The sequence below is a fragment of the Erythrolamprus reginae genome, chromosome 1 (assembly GCF_031021105.1).
Source record: "Erythrolamprus reginae isolate rEryReg1 chromosome 1, rEryReg1.hap1, whole genome shotgun sequence".
NCBI lineage: Eukaryota > Metazoa > Chordata > Lepidosauria > Squamata > Dipsadidae > Erythrolamprus > Erythrolamprus reginae.
The window spans coordinates 14,825,141-14,844,334 of record NC_091950.1 but is presented as its reverse complement, the minus strand read 5'-3'; the positions used below and the strand labels follow the sequence as shown (position 1 = coordinate 14,844,334).

General features: G+C 44.1%; 1 protein-coding gene across 1 annotated transcript in view; it reads left to right on the top strand.

The window, feature by feature from the left end:
• Positions 1-18,891, top strand: part of POLRMT (RNA polymerase mitochondrial) — an 85,519-nt gene extending 66,628 nt beyond the window's left edge. The window contains exons 18-21 of the mRNA XM_070745005.1: positions 1,579-1,651; positions 2,734-2,825; positions 5,950-6,044; positions 18,346-18,891. Of these exons, the coding sequence (XP_070601106.1) occupies positions 1,579-1,651; positions 2,734-2,825; positions 5,950-6,044; positions 18,346-18,395 (310 nt within the window). The 3' untranslated portion in view covers positions 18,396-18,891. The remainder of the gene's footprint in view (positions 1-1,578; positions 1,652-2,733; positions 2,826-5,949; positions 6,045-18,345) is intronic.
• Positions 18,892-19,194: the final 303 nt, after the last annotated feature.

The following is a 19,194-nucleotide window of genomic DNA, read 5'->3' as shown; positions in this document are numbered from 1 at the left end:
GAAGTGTTTTTAATGGGAAAGTGAACACAAGAACAAGGGGGCAGAATCTGAGTGTCAGCGTTCTAAATAGCATCTGAGAAATAAACCAAGTCCCAGTCCAACTCTCTCAATCAGAGCTTGATTTATTAACAGAACCATGTTAGCTACGCCATCCCAGAATCCCACCTAGGTTAAGGTTCATCTCACACCCACAAGTTCATCACGAGAGACAGTCTGTGTGCAGGGGCTTATCAACTTCCTCTTCTCTTCAGTTGAGGCAGAACAAACGGTGGCCTTGGCTTGGAGAAAGGACTCTTTGGTTGTGTCTAGTAACTTTCCCCTCTGGCTATTCACTACCCCTCCCATCCCCCCCTGGTGTTGTGTCAGGCTGAACTCTCTAACTCCACTTGAAGACTTTGGCCTGACACTGAGGTTAGCTGGGGGAAAGATCAGAAGCAAGTGAGAAAATATGTATGTATTTATTTATTTATTAGATTTGTATGCCGCCCCTCTCCGAAGACTCGGGGCGGCTAACAACAATAAAAAAGACAATGTAAACAAATCTAATATTAAAAATAATCTAAAAAACCCCAATTTAAAGAACCAATCATACATACAAGCATACCATGAAATAAATTCTATAAGACTAGAGGGGAGGGGAAAATTTCATTTCCCCCATGCCTGATGACAGAGGTGGGTTTTAAGGAGCTTGCGAAAGGCAAGGAGGGTGGGGGCAACTCTGATATCTGGGGGGAGTTGGTTCCAGAGAATTGGGGCCGCCACAGAGAAGGCTCTTCCCCTGGGTCCTGCCAGACGACATTGTTTAGTTGACGGGACCCAGAGAAGGCCAACTCTGTGGGACCTAACTGATCGCTGGGATTCGTGTGGCAGAAGGCGGTCCCAGAGATATTTTAATTTAATATTATATTATTATTATTATTATTATTATTATTATTATTATTATTATTATTATTTAGACGTATGCTGCCCTTCTCCGAGGACTCAGGGCAGTTCACAAAATACAATATTATAATAATATGCGTACAAATCTAATAGTTAAAATTCTAAACTAAAATCCCCTTACATTTAAAAAACAGTCAATTAACTCAATCACATCCATACATAACATTTCATGGTCAGGAAGAAAGGGGGGCTTGCTCTAACTGGCGACATAGATAGGTCTTAAGGCTTTTGCAGAAGGCGAGGACTTCCTTCAAACCTATAGTGCTATTTGCTATCACATCTCATCTATTTGCTTTCACACAACTGTTAAATTTTACATATAGGCCAAAGTGGTAACTTTCAATTGTGATAAATCCTGATTTACTTCTTAAATATTTCTTTATCCTTGTCTTATTCTAATTGCCCTTCAAAAAAAAATCACTCAGTTTTAAAGATTGACTGTCCATGCGTATCATCTAGATCTTACAAAATATCATCATAAAAATTTCCTTCCCGTGGAAAGAGAAAAAGCCAAATTATATCAATTCAGATTATTGATAAGCACTTCTGGATACTGTCTTTACATCAAACATTTCTCCTTTAAAAGTATAATTTTGCCTTATAAAGTGAAACCCATCTGCTTCTCTTCTTTTTCAGGGCCGGGCTAACCTTCGTCTCTGTTCATGACTGTTTCTGGACACATGCATGCACGGTGGACTTAATGAATAAGGTAATAATAATGCCACACAAACACTTCTTACTATATCCTGCCTTGGTCTGACATATTGTTTTTCAAAGTTGGCGACTCCCAAGATGGTGGACTTCAATTCCCAGAATTCCCCGGGCAGCATGATTGCTTGCTTGCTTATTTATTTACAGTGGTACCTTGGTACTCAACTGCTTTGGAACTCACAACAAATTTGGTACTCAACGCATTTTGACGCGGATGGTTTGTTCCGGTAGTCCGGGACCATCTTCTGCCACACGAATCCCAGCAACCGGTTAGGTCCCACAGAGTTGGCTTTCTCCGTGTTCTGTCGACAAAACAATGTCGTCTGGCGGGACCCAGGGGAAGAGCCTTCTCTGTGGCGGCTCCAACCCTCTGGAATCAATTCCCCCCGGAGATTAGAACTGCCCCCACCCTCCTTGCCTTTCTCAAACTCCTCAAAACCCACTCCTGTCGTCAGGCATGGGGGAAATTCCTTAAAGGAATGTTCGGAACCTAGGAATTATCTGTGTTCCAAATAAGTTCTTACTAGGGTTTTATAAAGTATTCTTTATAAACCATTCTAAACACAGTGGTACCTCTACTTACGAACTTAATTCATTCCGTGACCAAGTTCTTAAGTAGAAAAGTTTGTAAGAAGAAGCCATTTTTCCCATAGGAATCAATGTAAAAGCAAATAATGTGTGCGATTGGGGAAAACCACAGGGAAGGTGGAGGCCCTTTTCCCTCCCAGGAGATTCCTAGAGAGGCCCCACGGAGGCTTCTCCCTGCCTTTTCCGGTTACAGTTTCGGAGCCTCGGGTTTGTAAGTGGAAAATGGTTCTTGAGAAGAGGCAAAAAAATATTGAACACCCGGTTCTTATCTAGAAAAGTTCGTAAGTAGAGGTGTTCTTAGGTAGAGGTACCACTGTAATTGAAGGCTGCCAGGAGAGGTTGTAAATTACCTTTTTTTCCCACCACCATTTTAACTTGGAACGGTCAGTATACGAACTGTTGTAAGTGGAGGACTACCTGTACTCTGGGGGGGGGGGGTTTCTACCTGTTTTCAGGAAGGATGTTTTAAGTGATTTATTCTCTGAATCCTAGATATGCCGTGAGCAATTTGTAGCCCTACACAGCCAACCCATCTTGGAAGACCTTTCGAAATTCATGTTGCAGAAATACTGTTCCAACACCATGTAAGTTCTCTGGACCTTTTGCGGTGTTTATTTTTTTCTTTATGTGACTCTGCTCATTAGAAGAACACGAAACGCGATATTGTGACGCCTGGGGACCCTGCAAACGTTGTAAATGTGAATTCAGTTGTCAAGCCTGTAAATGATGTGACCATGGGGATGCTTCAACAGTCATTAAGTGTGAAAAATTGTCTTTTAGCATCATTGTAACAGTTGCTAAGTGAACTGTCGTAAGTTGAGGACTTCCTTTCTGTTCTGTGCATGGCCGTCAGATCGAAACCCCCGACTCAAAAATCTTTTATTTTATGAATAAATCAATCTCTTTATTGATATAAGCATACATAATGAAAAGCAGATTTTAAAAGGCCAGGAGAAAGGAGTTATTTCTCTTTGGAGCTAAATGTTAACAATCCTTAGATAGCACAGTCCATTTATCATTTAAGTACAGTACAATGTTCCCTCAATTTTCGCGGGTTCGAACTTCGCGAATAGCCTATACCAGTGATTTTCAACCTTTTTTCAGCTACAGCACATTTTTTACATATACAAAATCATGGGGCACATTGAACGGGGAGGGGGGGGGGGCTAAAAAAAGTTTGGACAAAAAAATTCTCTTTCTCTCTTCCTCTCTTTTGCTCTATTTCTCTCCCTCTTTCTCTCCCTTCCTCTCTCTCCATCCCTCTTTCTTTCTCTCTTCCTCTCTTTTTTGCTCTTTCTCTCTCTCTCCTTCCCTCCCTCTCTTTCTTTCTTTCTCTCTCTCTTGCTTTCTTTCTCTCTCTCTTTCTCTCTCACTCTTGCTTTCTTTCTCTCTCTCTTTCTCTCTCTCTCTTTCTCTCTCTCTTTCTCACTCTTGCTTTCTTTCTCTCTCTCTCTCTCTTTCTCTCTCTTTCTCTCTCCCTCTTGCTTTCTTTCTCTCTTTCTCTCTCTCTCTCTTTCTCTCTCCCTCTTTCTCTCGCTCTCTTTCTCTCTCTTTCTCTCTCCCTCTTGCTTTCTTTCTCTCTCTTGCTGAGCTTCGCAGCACACCTGACCATGTCTCGCGGCACACTAGTGTGTCGCGTCACACTGGTTGAAAAACACTGGCCTATACCACGGTTTTTCAAACAATATTAATTAAAAAATACTTTGCGGGGTTTTTTTCTATACCACGGTTTTTCCCACCCAATGACGTCATATGTCATTGCCAAACTAATAATTTTTGCAAATAAATAACAAAAAAAAAAATTATTGTTAATAAATAATTATGTTTATAAATATCAGGATCACTAAGGGTCTTATTCAATGGTGAGTACCAGCAATAATGGTGAGTAAATGGTTGTTAAGGGAATGGGAAATGGTAATTTAGGGGTTTAAAGTGTTACGGGAAGGCTTGGGATACTGTCCATAGCCAAAAATGGTGTATTTAGTTCCGCATCTCTACTTCGCGGAAATTCGACTTTCGCGGGCGGTCTCGGAACGCATCCCCCACGGAAATCGAGGGAACACTGTATTTTATCCTAGGATGGATATATGTTTATCCCAGGCATGTTTAAATTCAGTTACTGTGGATTTACCAACCACCTCTGCTGGAAGTTTGTTCCAAGCATCTACTACTCTTTCAGTCAAATAATATTTTCTCACGTTGCTTCTGATCTGTATATGAATTTTGCTCACCCGAGTTCTAGCAACAAGCATCCATCACCGAATGAGTAGCATTGAGGCAGAAATAATGGTTTTAAGGCCTTTTTCAATCACATCCCCAGTCTCACGTCTCTTCTATTGAACAACGTTGAATCCCCACACCCCATTTCCCAAGATCCTTTGCCTTTATTCTGCCTGGAAGTGACATCACTCCACAATGAGGCTCAGTCAATACACTAATACCTTTTATTATGCAACTCCTCTCGCCTTCTGAGCAATCTCCTATAGCGATCTTCGCTATATCTTCTTAGCGGCATGCACAGAGGTCAGCTGATCGTCACGTACGTATGCACGCCAGAAACCCGGAAGAGGAACGTGCATGCATGCCGTAGGTTTGCCATCATGGAGCTAGGGCTTACTTTCTGAGTAGGTCATATTTTTGAGGAAACATCGTTGTCCTCCACTTACGACTGGTCACTTAACAAACGTTTGAAGTTGCGACTTGTTTATGAAAAGGCAGTTATGACATAATTGTGAGGGTCTGGACTCGACACCTCACCCTTGTGAATACATTTTGGGTGCTTGCGAACACCGCCGGATTTACAGGTCAAGCCGCTGTGTTTGGTGAAGTTTTTGCTGAAAGCATTGGGCTAAAACTGCCTGTTTTAGGTTGTCAACTCAGAACCTAAACCGATTTTGGGAGACAATTTTATTTCATGAGGTTGATGGAAAACTTGCATCGAGTCCCTCTTTGTGTTCTGTCGGGCTCTCTGGTAGACTCCTCCCAAAAATTCACAGGTACAAATTTCAGACACACACACACGTTTGAAAATTCAAAACAATGTTCTTTATAATGAAAATTCAAATAAACCAAGCCCTCCTTTGGTATAGCCAAGAGCACTCGTCTCCAAACAAACTGGTAATTTGTACAAGTCCCTTATCAGTTCTGTGATACTTAGCTTGCAGCTGTGAGGCAATTCACAGTCCTTCTTCTTTCACAAAGTGAAACACACTTTGCCCTGGTTTAGTTTCAAAGTGGGGAAAAATCAGCACACAAAAGGTCAAAGTCAGTAAAGCTGCACGAAACAGGACGATCAGATAATCATCCACAATGGCCAAACCCACAGGTTGCTCTTTATAGCAGCCTCAGTAATTACCAGAGCCCCACCCAACCACAGGTGGCCTCATTTTCTTTGATAATAATCTCTCAGTTGTTGCTGCCTATGCATCGCTCTCCGCATGCATGGCTGTATCATTAACTCTTGTTCCGAATCCAAGGAGGAGCTAGATAATTGATCTCCTTCTGAGCTGTCTGCCACACTCTCCTCCTCCCTGTCACTCATGTCTTCTTGGTCAGAGGAGCCTTCATCAGCAGATTCCACCAGAGGGGGGGGGCAAAACAGGCCTGCAGCATGTGGATGTCTCCCCCACATCCACAGTCCTTGGGGCAGGAGCTGGGCCAGAGCTAACCACAACACTTTGGTTGACTTGTTCCCTTTCTCTCTCGAAGAATATCTGAAAGCGATGTAAAGAAGAAGAATCATAAAGCTGTGCAGGCCAGGATCGAGGAGCTGAAAGAGTTACTGCCTAAAATTCCCCAGAAAGGTAAGACTCAACCCCCCTCCCCTCCCCCCGTTTCGTCAGACCAGGATTCTGGGGACGTCTGTGCCAACTTCTGACGGGTGTCCCTGCTTAATTGTTTTAAAGAGGAAAACCAGTCGGAGGCAATATTTGCAGCTCAGGTTTGGAATAAGGCTCTCTTGGGGCTCTCTGAGCTTGCAGACATTTCATTACCCAAATAGGTAACATCATCAGTGCTAGAAGGGAGAGGGGTTTGCAGAGAGGAGAAGGAGGAAGAAGGGAGAGAGAGAGAGAAAGGACAGGAAAGGAAAGAGGAAAGAAAAAAGGAAAGGAGAAGAGTGGGGAAAGGGAAGAGGGAAGGAAGGAGGAAAGGAATATAAGGAAAGAAAAGGAAAAAGGAGAGGAAAGGGGAAGGGAAAGGAGAAGAGTGGGGAAAGGGAAGAGGGAAGGAAGGAGGAAAGGAATATAAAGAAAGGAAAGGAAAAATGAGAGGAGAGGAAAGGAAGGGAAAGGAGGAGAGAGGGGAAAAGGAAGAGGAAAGGAGAAGAGTGGGGAAAGGGAAGAGGGAAGGAAGGAGGGAAGGAATATAAGAAAAGGAAAGGAGAAAGGAGAAGAGGGGGAAAGGGAAGAAGAAAGATTAGATGACCATTTGAGGTCTTGAGCTATAGGTAACATTCTTTCAAACCTACGCAATGAACCTTCCTTACTTCTTTTGCCAGGGTTCATTTGGGGAGTTGGTGGAGTTTTAGGAGCAGGTGGGGTGTCAAAAGCCAGGTGATTGGCGTCCCGTGGTGGCCAAGATTGGTGAAAATTGACGGCACTCTATCCTTACTCTTTGCGGTGCGACATGCGTAAGAACTGGTCTCTTAAGCCTAAAATAGCCTCTCCACTGCACAGACTCCGCTGCCAGCTGTGCTGACATGCACGATGCCTCCCCCGTCTTCTAGCCTCCCCAAATGTTAACCGTGACTCGAATGAGGCTCCTCCCCAGCTGGTGCACAATGGGGAGATTCGGCCTGGTGAGGCCGTGAGTCATTGCCTTTTTCCTCCAGTTGCTCGGTTCCTTATTCCAAGCCCACCGGCTTCTCTCCCCTGCATTAAGACTGAACTGATTGCATTGTTCTGGTAGCAGTTGCCTGAACGCACAACCACACGGCCTTTGGGCCGATACTTGTTTTGAAATAGAATAGAGCCGGAAGGGACCTCGGAGGTCTTCTAGTCCAGCCCCTGCTCAAGCAGGAGTAGCCATACCAGTGATGGCGAACCTTTTTTTGGTCACATGCCAAATGGGGGAGAGTGCGAGGGGGTGGCGCGCACGCCTGCCCCCACCCATAATCCCCCCCCCCGGCCCTCTTGCTAACCTTTGGTCAAGCCAGTGCAAAGGTTGGTGATAAATCAACGGCTTGCTACACTATCTAGAGGAGGCTTGATGTTTATGGGAACTTGGGAGGGATGATTTTTATTGAGGGAATAGATGCAGCCACAAAGCATCCTTTCGAGGGGTTCAAGGCTGTTCTGTCGGGCTCTCTGGTAGAATCCTCCCGAAAATTCACAGGTACAAATTTCAGAGACACACACACGTTTGAAAATTCAAAACAATGTTCTTTATAATGAAAATTCACTTAAACCAAGCCCTCTTTTGGTATAGCAAAGAGCACTCGTCTCCAACCAAACTGGTAATTTGTACAAGTCCCTTATCAGTTCTGTGATACTTAGCTTGCAGCTGTGAGGCAATTCACAGTCCTTCTTCTTTCACAAAGTGAAACACACTTTGCCCAGGTTTAGTTTCAAAGCGGGGAAAAATCAGCACACAAAAGGTCAAAGTCAGTAAAGCAGTCACGAAACACAACGATCAGATAATCCTCCACAATGGCCAAACCCACAGGCTGCTATTTATAGCAGCCTTACTAATCACCACAGCCCCACCCAACCACAGGTGGCCTCATTTTCTTTGATAATAATCTCTCAGTTGTTGCTGCCTATGCATCGCTCTCCGCATGCGTGGCTGTATCATTAACTCTTGTTCTGAATCCAAGGAGGAGCTAGATAATTGATCTCCTTCTGAGCTGTCTGCCACACTCTCCTCCTCCCTGTCACTCATGTCTTCTTGGTCAGAGGAGCCTTCATCAGCAGATTCCACCAGGGGCAAAACAGGCCTGCAGCATGTGGATGTCTCCCCCACATCCACAGTCCTTGGGGCAGGAGCTGGGCCAGAGCTAACCACAACAAAGGCCATCCTGTGTCCACCCACCTGGGCGGAAGCGGAAGGAGGAGTTCCATTCCATTCTATTCTATTCTCTTATTTTATTTCTATTCTATTCCATTCTTGACAATCTTGACAAATGCATCTTTTCTTTTATGTACACTGAGAGCATATGCACGAAGACAAATTCCCTGTGTGTCCAATCACACTTGGCCAATAAATTATTCCTTTTCTATTCTATTCTTGGTCTCTTTAGCCTTGAAAGACAGCGTTTAAGGGGTGACTTGATCGAAGTGTATAAAATCATGCACGGGATAGAAAAGGTGGATAGAGAAAAATTATTTTCTCTATCACACAATACTGGGACCGGGGGGGGGGGGCGCTCCCTAAAGCTCATAGGTAAGAAAGAGATCAAGGGAAATGCTTCTTCACCCAGAGGGTCCTTGGTTTATGGAATTCACTTCCAGAAGAGGTCGTGACAGCTGTCAGCCTGGATAGCTTCAAGGCAGGATTAGACAGATTCATGGATGCAAAGTATATCATAGGTGGTTATTGAAACGGATGTCCAAGTGCCGCCTCTATGTTGGTTGAGGCAGGTAGGGTTCCCTTGGGTCCCATTTGTTGGGGGTCAAGGGAAAGGGAGGGTCTTGCCTTCTCTTTCTGCTCAAGATCCCCATGGACAATTGGTGGGCCCCTGTGTGACACAGAATGCTGGACTCAATGGGCTTTGACTTGATTCAGCATGGCTCCTCTTAGGTTCTTATGTTCCTATTCTGTTCTGTTCTATTCTATTCTTGACAAATGTCTCTTTTTTTATGGACACTGAGAGCCTATGCAGCAAAGACAAATTCCTTGTTTGTCCAATTACACTTGATCAATAAAGAATTCTGTTCTTATTTATTTATTTATTTTATTTATTGGATTTGTATGCTGCCCCTCTCCAGAGACTCGGGGCGGCTAACAGCAATAATAAGACAGTGTACAATAATAATCCAATACTAAAAACGATTAAAAACCCATTAATATAAAAACCAAACATACATACAGACATACCATGCATAAAATTGTAAAGGCCTAGGGGGAAAGAGGATCTCAATTCCCCCATGCCTGACGGCAGAGGTAGGTTTTAAGTAGCTTACGAAAGGCAAGGAGGGTGGGGGCAATTCTAATTTCTGGGGGGGAGTTGGTTCCAGAGGGCCGGGGCCGCCACAGAGAAGGCTCTTCCCCTGGGTTCTATTCTAAAATGGGGCAAATCTAAATAAATGTCTCGATTGACAACGTACATTTTGGCCTCAATTTTGGCCTTAAATCAAAGCCTACCTGTATTATGTAACAGTGCCATCTTCTGATAAACACAGTTCTGCCTTAATTCCTCTCTCTGGAAATTTCCTCTGCTTTTCTCTTCTCTGTTCCTGGCCAGCCTGTAGAATATTTTTCAACTTTTGGTGTCTTGCTTTTACAACTTGCCTTTTTTCATGGCTGGGTCTCTGTGCCTCTTTTTTCTTCTGCACCATCCACTCCCTTTAAAAGGTTTGTGTTTGGGGGGGGGATGCTTCCTTTAACTCTGCTGCTTTCTCTGATTTGCTGCTGGCTGCAGAGCTTCCAAGCTACCTGTGGCTCCTGCCATCTGCTGCTCCTGCCTCACCTGTGCCAAGGTTGCAGCTTTATTGGGGATTCCACTGGGCTGACAGCAGTTGGGAAAAGGCTCAGATGAGAAGGTGGTGGGGTGAGACAATACAAAGGGCCTGCAAATTTTCTCAGCAGCCTGCTCATCCACATAATAATAATAATTACTAATAATAATAATTATTTTTTAGACTTGTATGCCACTGCTATCTGGAGACTCGGGGCCACCCTCCTACATTTTTAATTTAATTTAAATTTAATTTTATATTTATTTTGTTTTATTTTATTTTTATTTCACTTTGTTTTTTATTTTATTTTATTGCATTGCATTTAGCAATAATATTTAGACTTGTATACCGCTTCCCAGTGCTTTAAGGGTCTGTTCTGGGTCCTATTCTTTTTAATATGTTTGTGAGTGACATAGGGGAAGGTTTGGTAGGGAAGGTTTGCCTATTTGCCGATGACTCTAAAGTGTGCAATAGGGTTGATATTCCTGGAAGGGTCTGTAATATGGTAAATGATTTAGCTTTACTAGATAAATGGTCAAAGCAATGGAAACTGCAGTTTAATGTTTCCAAATGTAAAATAATGCACTTGGGGAAAAGGAATCCTCAATCTCAGTATTGTATCGGCAGTTCCGTGTTAGCAAAAACTTCAGAAGATAAGAATTTAGGGGTAGTGATTTCTGACAGTCTCAAAATGGGGGAACAGTGCAGTCAGGCGGTAGGGAAAGCAAGTAGGATGCTTGGCTGCATAGCTAGAGGTATAACAAACAGGAAGAGGGAGATTGTGATCCTGCTATATAAAGCGCTGGTGAGACCACATTTGGAATCCTGTGTTCAGTTCTGGAGACCTAACCTACAAAAAGATATTGACAAAATTGAACGGGTCCAAAGACGGGCTACAAGAATGGTGGAAGGTCTTAAGCATAAAACGTATCAGGAAAGACTTAATGAACTCAATCTGTATAGTCTGGAGGACAGAAGGAAAAGGGGGGACATGATCGAAACATTTAAATATGTTAAAGGGTTAAATAAGGTCCAGGAGGGAAATGTTTTTAATAGGAAAGTGAACACAAGAACAAGGGGACACAATCTGAAGTTAGTTGGGGGAAAGATCAAAAGCAACATGAGAAAATATTATTTTACGGAAAGAGTAGTAGATGCTTGGAACAAACTTCCAGCAGACGTGGTTGGTAAATCCACAGTAACTGAATTTAAACATGCCTGGGATAAACATATATCCATCCTAAGATAAAATACAGGAAATAGTATAAGGGCAGACTAGATGGAGCATGAGGTCTTTTTCTGCCGTCAGACTTCTATGTTTCTATGTTTTACTCTGCTGCTTTCTCTGATTTGCTGCTGGCTGCAGAGCTTCCAAGCTACCTGTGGCTCCTGCCATCTGCTTCTCCTGCCTCACCTGTGCCAAGGTTGCAGCTTTATTGGGGATTTCACTGGGCTGACAGCAGTTGGCAAAAAGGCTCAGATGAGAAAGTGGTGGGGTGAGACAGTACAAAGGGCCTGCAAATTTTCTCAGCAGCCTGCTCATCCACATAAGTCAACGAAGCAGTGGAAGTGATGTGCTGGTGCCTGGAGGCTGTTGGGGCCTGGATGGGTGTCAACAGACTCAAACTCAACCCGGATAAGACGGAGTGGCTGTGGGTTCTGCCTGCCAGGGACAATTCCATCTGTCTGTCCATTACCCTGGGTGTGGGGGAATTATTGACCCCCTCAGAGAAGGTCCGCAACTTGGGCGTCCTCCTCGATCCACAGCTCACATTAGAGAAACATCTTTCAGCTGTGGCAAGGGGGGTGTTTGCCCAGGTTCGCCTGGTGCACCAGTTGCGGCCCTATCTGGACCAGGAATCACTGCTCACAGTCACTCATGCCCTCATCACCTGGAGGTTCGACTACTGTAACGCTCTCTACATGGGGCAACCTTTGAAAAGTGTTCGGAAACTTCAGATCGTGCAGAATGCAGCTGCGAGAGCAGTCATGGGCCTTCCTAAATATGCCCATGTTACACCAACACTCCGCAGTCTGCATTGGTTGCCGATCAGTTTCCGATCACAATTCAAAGTGTTGGTTATGACCTATAAAGCCCTTCATGGCATCGGACCAGAATATCTCCGGGACCGCCTTCTGCCGCACGAATCCCAGCGACCGGTTAGGTCTCACAGAGTTGGCCTTCTCCGGTTCCCGGCGACTAATCAATGTCGTTTGGCGGGACCCAGGGGAAGAGCTTTCTCTGTAGCGGCCCCAACCCTCTGGAACCAGCTCTCCCTGGAGATTAGAACTGCCCCCACCCTCCTTGCCTTTCATAAACTTCTTAAAACCCACCTCTGCCGTCAGGCATGGGGGAACTGAGACAACTCCCCAGGGCCTGTACAGTTTATACATGGTATGTTTGTGTGTATGTTTGCTTTTAATAATGGGGTTTTAAGTGTTTTTTAAATAATTAGATTTGTTTTTACATTGTCTTTATTATTGCTGTGAGCCGCCCCGAATTTACGGAGAGGGGCAGCATACAAATCTAATAAATAAAATAATAATAATAATACCGTAATAAATAATAATAATAATAATTTATTAGATTAGTATGCCGCTCCTATCTGGAGACTCAAGGCCACCCTCCTACATTTTTAAATTTTATTTTAATTTAATTTTATATTTATTTTGTTTTATTATTTTATTTTTATTTCATTTTGGTTTTTTTAAAATTTTATTGCATTGCATTTAGCAATAGCATTTAGACTTGTATACCGCTTCCCAGTGCTTTACAGCCCACTCTAAGCGGTTTACAGAGAGTCAGCATATTGTTCCCCAACAATCTGGGTCCTCACTTGACCCACCTTGGAAGGATGGAAGGCTGAGTCCACCTTGAGCCTGGAGAGATTCGATCTGCCAAACTGCTGGCAGCTGTTGACAGCCTGTGACAAAGGTTCATGCAGGTCGTCAATTGTTGAACGGCGATCAGAGAGCAGATTTTCTTCAATTTTCTGCACCACGTCAACAGGCAAAACGGACAGCTGTCCGCTTCTGTCTTCATCGTGAATTCCCGTCCTTCTGAAATTGAAATTCTGTACATATTTTGTCACATGCCGTCTTGACATGACGTCCTCTCCATAAACTGAAACGATTTCGCGATGAATCGCAGCAGCGTTAATGCCCTTAGCATTCAGGTAGCATATTCCAGCGTGCCCTTCGCACTTGGAGGGGAACAGAACAGAATGAGGAGGCTCCTCTCTAACCTTCACCACAAGGACAGTCAATGATCTACTGACCACTGGCTTTGAGACATCTTTCCCCCAGGCTCCTTATAATTTATGTTTGGTATGTATGTGTTGTTTGGTTTTAATATGATAGGGTTTTAGTTATTTCTTTTAATATTAGATTTGTGCCACTATAATATTGTTTTTATCATTGTTGTGAGCCGCCCCGTCTTCGGAGAGGGGCGGCATACAAATCTAATAAATTATTATTGTTATTAATTATTATTATTATTACTGGCACTGCTCCTTCTCTTCCGCTGGCTTCCTGCTACACTATAGTAATACCAACGTCCCCCGCGAATATTCCCAGTGAGAGCTACGTGCCTTGTAACCTTATTTTCCAGATAACCTTGTATCTTGGTTCACCTGGTCACAAAAGTCTTTCAATTTGGGCCCACTGCCGTATGATTTACCGGTTTTACCAACTGTTAGTACTTTGTACATAACTGGTTGGGTTTGGCAAAATATAAACGAACTATCAATGTACGGTGATCTCTCTTTTATTGCGGGGGTTAGGTTCCAGGACCACCCACAATACATGAAAATCCATGAAGTAGAATTTTCTCTCTTACACACACATTGTCCCTCACTCTCCCCCCCCCTTTTATCTCTCTCTCTCTCTCTCTCTCTCTCTCTCTCTCTCTCTCTCTCTCTCTCTCTCTCTCTCTCTGAATCCTCGCGAGGGGCTCCTGGAGGCTCCTCTCCTCATCCAGTAGCAAAGCATCGCTTTGGCAGGGACAAGGCATGTACGCCACTGAGTTAGCCCCCGCCACCGCCCCACACCCTACCCTCCATTCGTTACTGCTCGGGTTAGTGGGGAAGGTTCGACTTGGGCAAAACCGCCGCCACCTGCGTTCACTTCTGGGTCTTTCAGCAACCCGCGACGCACTGAAGCCGTGAAAGGTGAACCGCAAAGTGGCGAGGGATCGCTGCATGTTTAAATGAATTATAACACTATAACTTTAAGAGCTAATGTTGCAGTTAGCCATAAGAGGGAGCCAGAAGCATATATCTCTCTCTTTCTCTCTCTCTCTCTCTCTCTCTCTCTTTCTCTCTCTCTCTCTCCCTTTCCCTTTCTCTTTCTCTCTTTCTCTCTCTCTCTCTCCCTCCCTCTCTCTCTTTCTCTCTCTCTCTCTCTCTCTCTCTTTCCCTCTCTCTCTCTCCCTCCCTCTCTCTCTTTCTCTCTCTCTCTCTCTTTCCCTCTCCCTCCCTCTCTCTTTCTCTCTCTCTCTCCCTCTCCCTCCCTCTCTCTCTTTCTCTCTCTCTCTTTCCCTCTCCCTCCCTCTCTCTTTCTCTCTTTCTCTCTCCCTCCCTCCCTCCCTCTCCCTCCCTCTCTCTCTCTCTCTTTTTCCCTCTCTCTCTCTCCCTCTCCCTCCCTCTCTCTCTTTCTCTCTCTCTCTCTCTTTCCCTCTCCCTCCCTCTCTCTTTCTCTCGCTCTCTCTCTCTTTCTCTCTTTCTCTGATTACTCTCTTCTATTTCTGGTTTGTCTGTGTGACTATACGGTAGAACTGTGTGTTCAAATGATAGTTTAATGTATTTTGTAAGTAAGGCTTATAGTATTGTTTTAATGACCCGAGAAAGGCTTACAATATTGTATAAGTATTGGGAGTATTGACTGATATAATTGTGTATGGCTGGGATTGTTCTTGACTAAGCTATTTGCCAAAGTAAATAATATTTCTACACTTAATGTATCCAGTTATCTGAATTACTACTTTTATCTCTGGGCTATCAGCTGGATGCCTGCCCCCTCCACCTTTCCTCTGCGCATCCTTGATAACTCAAGGGTTACTCTGCACCTTAACACCAACCAACCAGCCACGCTAAGCTGCTCTTGTTTCCATTTTATGTATGTTTTTTCTGAGATGTATGACTGTTTTTTATATTAAGGGGTTTTAAATTGTTTTTTAACTATTGGATTTGTACTGTTTTGTTCTGGTGAGCCGCTCTGAGTCTTCGGAGAGGGGCGGCATAAAAGTCTAATTAATAATAATAATAATAATAATAATAATAATAATAATAATAGTTTGTGCTCGCTGCAAACCTGCTTCTGGCAGGGAATCCTGGCTTCTCAGGAAGCTCCAAGGACCGTCTCCCCCAGCCCCCTCTCTCTGGCATTAAAGCAAACCACAGGGGCCTTGTTGGTGGAAAGACAAGTGCCCTCCCCGGCACTTCCTGTGTGGTCCCAGGGGTACCCCTGTTGGCAGACATGCACCCACCTGTGGAGAGCATCCATGGCTCACAGCCACAATCTGTCACTTCCATTGTTTTTGTGATGGGTTTTTTTTTGTCCCTGTTGGATTCAAAAATGAGACTCTTAAGTAGCTTTCCCCACTCCAGGCCTTGAAGTTTTTTGTTTTTTAAAAAAATAGTCTTTATTAAATTTGTACATATAAAAACAGTCAAAACATACAAAGAAAAAGAAGGATGAAAAATAGACAAATTTGTTTGTTTGTTTATTTATTTATTTATTCATTCATTCATTCATTCATTCATTCATTGGATTTGTATGCCGCCCCTCTCCGTAGACTCGGGGCGGCTAACAACAGTAATAAAAACAGCATATAACAATCCAATATTAAAACAGTTAAAAACCCTTACTATAAAACCAAACATGCATACAGCCATACCATGCATACAATTGTAAAGGCCTAGGGGGAAGGAGTATCTCAGTTCTCCCATGCCTGGCGGCAGAAGTGGGTTTTAAGAAGCTTATGAAAGGCAAGGAGGGTGGGGGCAATTCTAATCTCTGGGGGGAGTTGGTCCCAGAGGGCAGGGGCCACCACAGAGAAGGCTCTTCCCCTGGGACCTGCCAAGCGACATTGTTTAGTTGACGGGACCAGGAGAAGACCCACTCTGTGGGACCTAACTGGTCGCTGGGATTCGTGCAGCAGAAGGCGGTCCTTGAGATAGTTTAAAGCATATAAGATGTTCAGTTTCAATAGTAAAGACATAAGTTGTTAATCATATTGTTGACTATCACTATCGAGCGACCTGATGTTAGGTATTTATGTCAAGGGTGTGGAATTGTGTATTTATTTTCTTTAGTTCTGTATACTATATTTGTATTCATTTTGGGTATTTCTGAGGAAGGTACGAGTTCGTTTTTAGGGGTTTTATGTTCCCTCGATTTATGGTGCAGTGTTTCTGTATTTTCATTATGTTTGGGTAAGAAAGGAAGAAGTGTCTGGTTTTACTTTCCCGTTAGGTTTTTTAATGTATTTTTTCTGTTTGAGCCATTTGTACCAACTTTCCCATAGTTTGTAAAATTCGGATTTGTCTTTTTCCTGTAGTTTCAAAGTGATTTTAGTCATTTCTGCCCACTCAAGGACCTTAATTATGAAGCTTAAAGTTGTGGGGGCTGCTTCTGTTTTCCAATTTTGTGCATATAGTAATTTTGTCACCATTATAATATGGAGGATTAAGTATTTATCTTCATTTTTTAATTTGTGCCTTGCAGAAGGGGACACAATCTGAGGTTAGTTGGGGGAAAGATCAGAAGCAACATGGGAAAATATTATTTTACTGAAAGAGTAGTAGATGCTTGGAACAAACTTCCAGCAGACGTGGTTGGTAAATCCACAGTAACTTCAGACCGTGCAGAATGCAGCTGCGAGAGCAATCATGGGCTTCCCAAGGTATGCCCATGTTACACCAACACTCCGCAGTCTGCATTGGTTGCCGATCAATTTCCGGTCACAGTTCAAAGTGTTGGTTATGACCTATAAAGCCCTTCATGGCATCGGACCAGAATATCTCCGAGACCGCCTTCTGCCGCACGAATCCCAGCGACCGGTTAGGTCCCACAGAGTTGGCCTTCTTCAGGTCCCGTCGACTAAGCAATGTTGTTTGGCGGGACCCAGGAGAAGAGCCTTCTCTGTGGTGGCCCCGATCTTATGGAACCAGCTCCCCCCAGATATCAGAGTTCCCCCCACCCTCCTTGCCTTTCGCAAGCTCCTTAAAACCCCCATGCCTCGTCAGGCATGGGGGAATGGAAATTTCTCTTCCCCCCGGAAGTTCAGCAAAAGTTTGGATTCGGGAAGCCACTGGGAAGCCCCGCCGCCCGGCTGTCACCTTTTAAAACAGCTGGGGGGCTTCTTGGAGGCCTCCCGAATGCCGAACCCGGAAGTTCGGGTTTGGCGTTCGGGTTCAGGAGGCTGCTGGGAAGCCCCCCAGCTGTTTTAAAAAGTGACAGCCAGGTGACGGAGCTTTCCAGCGGCCTCCCGAACTTGAACTTTTGCTGAACTTCCGGGTTCGGCATTTGGGAGGCCGCTGGGAAGCCCCGCCGCCCGGCTGTCACCTTTTAAAACAGCTGGGGGGCTTCTCGGAGGCCTCCCGAACGTTGAACCCGGAAGTTCGGGTTTGGCGTTCGGGTTCAGGAGGACGCTGGGAAGCCCCCTGGCTGTTTCAAAAAGCGACAGCCGGGCGGCGGGGCTTCTCGGCGGCGGCGGGTTCGTAAGAAGAAAAAAGTTTGTAAAAAGAGGCAAAAATTTTCTGAACCCCGGGTTCGTATCTCGGGTTGTTCATAAGACGAGGGGTTCGTATCATGAGGTTCCACTGTAGTTTGAGACTTGGAAATAGTTTAGTGTTGAGGGAATTATTTGTTTAGCAGAGTGATGGCGTTCGGGAAAAAACTGTTATTGTATCTAATTGTCTTGGTGTGCAGTGCTCTGTAGCTACATTTTGAGGGCAGGAGTTGAAACAGTTTGTGTCCAGGATGTGAGGGGTCAGAAAATATTTTCCCCGTCCTCTTTTTGACTCGTGCAATATACAAGTCCTCAATGGAAGGCAGAAGATTGGCAGCCATTGTTTTTTCTGCAGTTCTGATTCTCCTCTGAAGTCTGTGTCGGTCTTATTAGTTGTTGGTCTTTGCGGTTGTTAAGCGAATCACATAGTTGTTGTTTTGATGTACTCTTAGTACTCTATTTTGAGAGTCATTGAAGCCAATTGGAGTTTTATCCCTGTCTTCAGGTCACCTGAATCAGGCTGCAAATAGGTGTGGAATCATTTTAGTTATAGAGGTGAAGATGACAAAGTCAGTGATTCCTCTGTAGAACTGTATCAGCAGCTCCTTGAGCACTTTGAGTTTCCTGAGTTGGTGCCGATCAACCTGTTTTTGTGTCCATTTTTTTGAGCTTTTTTTGCAGCAGTCGTTAAGTGAAGACGTTCCCAACCATTACACCTTTTTCCCCCCTCCTGATCTCTCCTTTTCTTCCCACTAGGTAAGTTCAAATTACAGAAGGTGAAGAAATCCATCTACTTCTTCAACTGAGTCTGCAAGTTCATCTTTCTCCTGATCTTCTGCATTCGAACGGACAATAAGGAGCAATTTCCATGTTTCTCTCCAGTCTCCTTGAAGGGGACTGAAAACGTACTTGGTTCCTTAAATGTGGTCCCTCTCTCGGAGCTTTTGGAGGGACAGAACCTGACAAGGACTTCCTTCACCACGGAAGAGGCAGAATCGCATCACCCCCCCAAATCTGTGTTTTTAGAGTGTCTAAGGGTGCAAACAGCATGCCCCCACCCACCCAAATCGTCTGGAGAAAGGCCTCGGTTTGGCCTTTCTGTTTTTTGGGGGTGGGGGGGATGGTTCATATTTGTTTTCACCCTTGGAAGTCCACCAAGACTGCATTCCCCCCCCCCCCCCCCCCGAATTTTTATGCACTTTGTTCCTGTTGGGGGGGAGGTAGATTTGCCAGCCTTCCGCCCTCTCCATCCCGGTAATTTCCTCTGCCAATTGCAAATAAAAGGAAATATTTGAAATTAAAGCTGAGCTTTTTGTGATTGTCCTTCTAGGTTTTGCTACGAGGGGAGGAATGTAAGCTTAAGAAAAAAGTTTTGCTGCAGAATTGCTGGTCACCGCGATAACAAAAAAAGACGCTGAGACCTAGAAAATGTGCAAAGAAGAGCAACAAAATGATGGGGGCTATTTTATGCTTTAAAATAATTTATTTATTTTATGCTTTGGATACTCAATGGTCACCTTTTCTTGAGGGAAAGAGAATAATACTGATGATGATGATTGATGATGATGATGATGATGATGATAATAATAATAATAATAATAATAA